The sequence below is a fragment of the Azolla caroliniana genome, unplaced genomic scaffold (genome assembly GCF_043228905.1).
Source record: "Azolla caroliniana isolate FFs.n. ecotype wild unplaced genomic scaffold, voAzoCaro1.0.p SCAF_4, whole genome shotgun sequence".
In the NCBI taxonomy this organism is placed as follows: Eukaryota; Viridiplantae; Streptophyta; class Polypodiopsida; order Salviniales; family Salviniaceae; genus Azolla; species Azolla caroliniana.
The window spans coordinates 4,294,439-4,301,559 of record NW_028230439.1 but is presented as its reverse complement, the minus strand read 5'-3'; the positions used below and the strand labels follow the sequence as shown (position 1 = coordinate 4,301,559).

The 7,121-nt window shown below is 41.7% G+C and overlaps 1 protein-coding gene across 1 annotated transcript; it reads right to left on the bottom strand.

The window, feature by feature from the left end:
* Nucleotides 1-4,781: 4,781 nt before the first annotated feature.
* Nucleotides 4,782-6,839, bottom strand: LOC147864892 (agamous-like MADS-box protein AGL104). The gene is made up of 9 exons (XM_087318585.1): nucleotides 6,655-6,839; nucleotides 6,395-6,451; nucleotides 6,094-6,166; nucleotides 5,838-5,914; nucleotides 5,603-5,630; nucleotides 5,457-5,518; nucleotides 5,272-5,371; nucleotides 4,892-4,966; nucleotides 4,782-4,796 (listed from the first exon to the last, which is right to left on the bottom strand). The coding sequence occupies exons 1-9, from the start codon at nucleotides 6,837-6,839 to the stop codon at nucleotides 4,782-4,784; spliced, it is 672 nt and encodes a 223-aa protein (XP_087174711.1).
* Nucleotides 6,840-7,121: the final 282 nt, after the last annotated feature.

Here is a 7,121-nt window from a genome sequence, read left to right as displayed (position 1 = left end):
CTCACATTCCGCTCTTTCGGGAATGGATGTTAGCATTGCTTTCCGAACGGGCACGCTTCGCATACACCCGTAATCTCCTTCGTGGTAAAGTTCGGGAGTCCGATTACAACTCCTTTCGATTGCATGTTCTGAAGCTTCCGGAGATTGATGTGACCAATTCTCTTGTGCCATAAGTTTAGGTCGGTTTCAAGTTTGAGGCCATTTGCAAACATGGCCGATTTTACCTCGTTCGATTCGAGGACAAACATACGGCCTTCACGGCGGCCGTGAGCTACGACTTGATCTCCTCTTTCGATAAAGCACCCGTCATTGTTGAATCGTGCCATGAATGCATGAGTATTATGTGGTGGGTCGCCCCATTCAAGACACACACTCATACATATACATACACTAGGTTTTGTAGGTCAGTTGAAGGCATGTTGTTGGCTAAAAATCGTGGCAGCACGTGGTATGGTATGATATGCCCCTGAATAGGACCAAAAAGGGTGGACAAAAGAAGAGATGGACATGGGCTTTGGCCTTCTTCCTATCATATTATATGCATGCGTCCTCCCCATTTGCCCTTCGCCCCAACTTATACGGACCAACACACACACACACACTATATTCACCACAGTTCTCTTCCTGATTCTCCTATACATACCCCCTTCCTTAGCAGCTGCTTCCTGCAAGTGCGAGTGTAGCATCGTCAGTTATGATGATGATGATGATGAGGTTCAGGATGGACCTCGCCTTCGTCTTCTCCTCCGCCCTACTATGCTTACTCGCTACCGCCATGACACTTCCTCAAACCATTCATGGAGTTCCTCATGCAGCCCAGCTCCATCTTCGAGGTCGGGTCCTAACGGAAAGCGGTAGCCATGGCCAGTTATGATCGTCAGTTATGATGATGATGATGATGAGGTTCAGGATGGACCTCGCCTTCGTCTTCTCCTCCGCCCTACTATGCTTACTCGCTACCGCCATGACACTTCCTCAAACCATTCATGGAGTTCCTCATGCAGCCCAGCTCCATCTTCGAGGTCGGGTCCTAACGGAAAGCGGTAGCCATGGCCATGCCCATGAACATGAACATGATGAGCAGGGAGTTTCTGTGGACGGTAGCGGTGGAGATGATAAGCATGGCCATGGCCATGGCCCTCCTCCTCCTGTTCATGTGCGCATCCCGGGAGTTTACATCGATGTCCCCGGCGCGGACATTACCCCGTCGACCCCTCTCACAATCCGCGTCCCCGGACTGACCCCATCCTCCCCCGTCCACGTCCGAGTTCCGGAGCATAAATCCTCGCCCGTGGTTGTCCGTGTCCCACCCCAAGAAGAGGACAACCATGCTCATGGCCATGGCCATGGTCATGGTGGTCATGAGCACCATGATTAGCGATTGATAGCCATGGTTCCCCAATTACTAGCCATCATGGTCATGCTCATCAAGAATGACAGATTCTGACAATGAGGTGGAGAAGGGGTGATGATCACCATGAATGATTATAATAACAATAACATTGATCAATGAGGGGGATAAGATACTACCACAAACTTCTTCTACGACATATTAAGCATATTACATTTTAAGTTTTGTAGCTTTTGGTTGAGCTCACACTCCAAATTTTTGTATTATCACTTATTCGATAGTAATACAAGATTTCCATTGGAGCCGTTTTTGTGCTAGTATGGCTAATTATATTTATGATAAGATAATGTTTCGCTGATATAATTATAGGCAAGTTGTCAATTTGAACGAACAAATTTTAATGATTATGTTCAATCTTCTTTCTTCTTTTTAACTCTAGTAAGCCCCATTTCTGGTATCATGTGGAAGGTACATTCACTCCATATATAGGTAGAAGGCACCTTACTATGGCCTCTAAACTGGCCACTCATTATTGTTTGTAATTTTGCATGATAGTTCACCTTCACAAATCTTCAATTGGCGGTTGTCGTACGTTTTAAATTACAACTACATAGCAATTATACATGAATGAATTCACAAATTTCTATGCTCCTGTTTAATTTTGTTAACGCCCTTAATGTAAATGAACCAAGAGGTTCATGTTGGTGCGACTCCATCAAAATGTTATCGACAAGTTTAGTAAGTCTTAAAATGTTATTAAGGACCATATAAAAATGATCTCCATTATGTAAAAGCCCTTTATGCAGCCATTACTATCCTTTGGTACAATTGGCATAACATCTACTACAATACGCTTTCCTTAGTACTTGAGATCAAAGATATTGTTATTGTTACAAAAAATGATTTTCTTTCCTCTTTAATTTGTGATTGAAATGGCGACAGGGAAATGGTTTGATTTATTATTTCATCTAGCAAATAATGTTAAGATACATATAGACTATAGAACCACACAATGAATTCATAGATACAAGTTGCAATGCAAGGGCTCGCAGAATGTTTTGGGAATTTATTTGCTTCTTTGATTCGTGGTTGCTAGAGATGTGAAAAAATTCTGATGCCTCAGCTAGTTAATCATCATTGACAATCAATTCCTAGCTTATTATTAATAAGGATCAACTCGAATAATAAAAAAATATAGTCTGCCCTAATCTCCATCTTTCCATCAATCAAATGATGATTATTGAAAGGAAAAACGACGATGATCATCCTGAACTAATGACACGTTTTACAGCATCTACTGCAGAGGCGAATTACTTGGCGTAGGTTTTGTTTTGAGCCATTGATTAACTGTACCGAATTGGTGCAGAAGATGACCCATTCATCAGGTGATTGGAGCCGAGCGATAAATCATGGCCGTGGATGTCTTCGCGATGCTCTGCATGCTGATGGGGATCATCACGAGGGATTATATTCATATCATCATCATCATCATCATCCTCATGATTGTCATCATCATCATCATCATCATCATCATCCCCATCGTCTTCATTGTCGTCACCGTTACCATCATGAGCATGGCGAGGAATAAGGTGCTGATGATGGCTCATCTGATTCATTATGTCGCCCGCTGGAAGCTCATGCATGGTGCATGTGGACAGTACAGAGGCCTCCGTCCGCGCAGATTCCTGCTGATGATGATGATTCTGATTATGATGATGATGGAGGATATGTTGCATGCCAATCTGATGATTAGGGTTAGGGTAAAGATGAGGATGGTTCATCAACAGCTGATGGTCATGACTGTTATGATTAGGGTTCATTTGATGATTAAAGCTCATGATGTTAATTAATTCCGGCTGCTGATCCTCCTCCTCCTGCGGTGCTTGCTGCCGAGTACGAGCCAGCATCATCCCCATCACAGCCTGTGCCTGGATTTTTATCAGATTTTTAACGCAAAAGAAAAAAAACAGAAATGATTTTCGATCAGTACAGATCTAAATGCTGTCTATGGATCTTATACATATGTATCTCTCTCTCTCTCGATTGATTTCTATATGTCTGTATGTTGAATGCTAATATACCTGGCTAAGAGACAATGGATTGGCCCCCCACTGCTGATACTGATGATCTGTCATGTCCATATGATGCATCTCTGCTTGGCTGCCCATCATGCCCTGGATTCCCTGCCCATCCCGAAGATTCCCCTCCTGATTATTGCCTGCCGTACTGCCCTCCCTCTCATACAAGCTGCTGTTATAATTCTGGCAGCTCAGTTTCATCGGATCCATGTCCTTTAGGCTGCAGATCATGGATTTGGAGTCCTGCTCCTGCATGGCCGCCGCCTGAATACTGTCAGTGGCATAATTGGCAATAGTATCATTATTCTCATTACTGTAATGGTGGAGATGATGAGGATGGTAGGGCGACACAGATGATGATGCCGTCCACTGCGATCTGGCTGCAGAGAAGGCGAGATTGTGCGAAAGCGTCTGTGAGTTAGTTGCAGCTTGGTCGCTGAGAGGGGAGGAATTAGAATTAGGGTTTTGCAGGACTGCATGGTGATGGCGATGGTGATGATCAGGTGGAGTAGTGGTAGTAGTAGCAGTAGGAGGAGGAGGAGTGGTAGTACCGCACAGACCTCTGTTATACAGTGTAGAAGTGGCAGATGAGCACTCTCCAGGCGATTCCCTAACACACCATAGCCATAGCCGAAGATAAGGTGTTAAATAAAATCTCTATGTCTCTTCACTTTCAATTCACCCACAGAATGTTAAATCTATGTCATGATTTTCCTATGGATTCATGTTGATTCATGATGTATTGTGATGCTTTCCCTATGGATTCATATTATTTCATGGAGTTCAGATTAATTTCATATATAATCATCACCTCATGGATGGATTGATGATGGTGCCCATGGGTGGATGATCTGCGATTGGAGTGGCCATTACATTAGCATGATGGGCCGCAGCCGCCACAGCATTTTGAGAGTATGCGCTCAGCCAGTGATGGATGATATTCTGCTGTGGATTACTACTGCAATTAGTAGTATTGTTATTAGCATTAGAAGCATTATTAGCGTTGTGAAGCATGCTGCTACAATTGCTGCTTATGCTGTTGCCTCCGCCCCCACCTGCAACTTCTTGTTGCTGTAACTGCATCCCATACATTAGCTGCAGTACATATATTTAGTTAAATGTCCATGATGAATGATGCTAATTGATTAACTTTAATCAACAAGTATCTTAATTATAAAACAAAGCGATTCTATGATAATCACTAATCCCTGCTAATTGATTAACTTCATCCAACATGTAGTATCTTAGTTATAAAACAAAGCGATTCTATGATAATCACAGAATCCCTGCCAAATGTTAAGGATCGATATGTATAAAGTCCATGATGAATCAATCATGCTAATTGATTAACTTCATCCAACAAGTATCTTAATTATAAAACAAATCGATTCTATTATAATCACAGAATCCCTGCCAAATGTTATGGATCGATTTATATAAAACAATCAGCTCAAACTTATACCTGGCTTGAGCTGCCTGATGCATCCATGAATGGACGCGGTACTGCAGCCTGGCAGCTACTGCCCTCCATGGCTTGCTGTAATATACATGTACACAGTAAATAAATTAATCAGGAATTTTGTAATACTAATCCTATATTTATTTATTTACTTTGTAATACTAATCCTCCATAGAGAACGAAAACGCAAGCATGGATGAACCAAACCAGTTTTTAATGGCAGGCAGCCATGATTTTTGAGACGAACCAATACCACAGATTAAACGTTAAAGATTGATCACTTATACTACAGGTTAAAAGTTAAAGATTGATCACTTACACTACAGATTAAACGTTCAAGATTGATCACCTATACTGCAGATTTAACGTTAAAGATTGATCACCTTGTGCAACCGTAAGGTCTCTAAGGCATTGTGGAGATGCTGCTCCAAGTTCTCCAACTGTTGTACAGAATCCACGCACTTCACATCCCCTTCATATATCCTGCAACATTATATATAGGGTTTAGGGTTTGACAGACAGAAGCTTGGTTAATTAACGTAAATAACTGCACATACATTATACCTACCTCAGCCTGTTCTCCATTTCATGCAACTGAGCTTGCGTCCTCTGGATCTCATATTGTACAGTCTGAGGTTGTTCGTTAAACAGAAGAGATTAGTTACGAGTAGTAGCATTAGTGTAAAGATTAGTACAGAAGAAATAATCGATTACCTCAAGACTGGCGGATCGCGAACTGCTGCTGTACATACACGAGGCAAGCAAAACATTGATTAGTTAAGAGAGATTGATCTTGTCCGAAATGAGAAGATGAATAAGTATATATGGATGGATGGACAGAAGAAGATTCAGAGAAAGGATGAATGATGAGCTTCGGCCATGACATAATTATAAGAGATCATTATCAGCGATGAAGATGGTTAGGATGAGCATAACCCTAATTCCTTACCTTGAAAACTGGCCACCAATCGTTGTAGTGGTGATATAGCTCTCTTGTTTCAGTTTCTTGGCGGCTTTCAACAGGAGCTGGTAATCATAATTACAAGGGATCAATACAGCATCCGACCATTAATCGTTCCCTTACATGCGGATAATTATAACATTTAAGCTTCTTAATCATAATGGCGGCTGTGTATACAAAAAAAAAACACAGATCATTGAAAGCATATATGTGCGGTGCGTATATATCTGTACTTTTTTCTTACTTCAGGATTCTCGATCTTTCTTGGAGCATTCGGCCCTTGTTGGTCATCGCTGATACACCACTTGAGGCACTGGCTGCAAGTTTATTTTACATTTTAATGCCATTGATCATTGGATTTCTTCAGCTAGTAAGTAGGAAAGGAGAAAACATATAATCACAAGCATCCATTCGATTCAAAGTACCAAAAATTTAGCGTTACGAGATTCATCATGGACGCATGAGGCTCAGATTAATCAGATCTTATTGTTCATATATGGATGGATGGATGGATGGATAGAAGTATGAATGAATTTAACATATACCTTTTAGATCTTTCATGATCAGAGAGGGTAGCGAACCGAGCTATCACATCTTCAATTCTACAATCATCATATCATCAGTGTTAGAAGAATGGGATCGTAAGATGTATGCTATATCTATAAATGATTATCAAGAAACATTGGAACGAAAATGACTCAAATGATGAATTAACGATAATGATGATCTACTGATGATGGATGGATGGATGGATGGATGGATGGATGGATGGATGGATGGGAGGGAAGATACTCCATCTTTCTACCTCTTCTTGCCTGCAAAGTGGTTGAGGCGGCCGGAGGGCGAGAACATGAGGAGTGCGATATCAATCTCGCACAGTACCGACAGCTCGTACGCCTTCTTGATGAGCCCATTGCGACGCTTGGAGTAGGTCACCTGTCGATTCGTGGGGTTCTCGATCTTCCTGATCTCCAGCTTCACTCTCCCCATCACAGAAAAATTTCGAATATGACTGAATGATCGCTGATAAGAGTCTAGCAATTAGATTAGGGTAGATCCAGATTCCACACCTAAGGTGAGGGTGATTATGATTGTGATTATGATTATGTATGTATGTAGGTAAGATTTGGGGTGTATAAATTGATGGTCAGATGCTGATGATTGGTCATAATCAGAGAGATGATTAAATGAAGTTCTTCCACTGTTTTCTTTTTCTTTTTTCAAATCACAGGGTCTGTATGGCTTGATTTTGCAGTGGGTGTGGCGGCATCA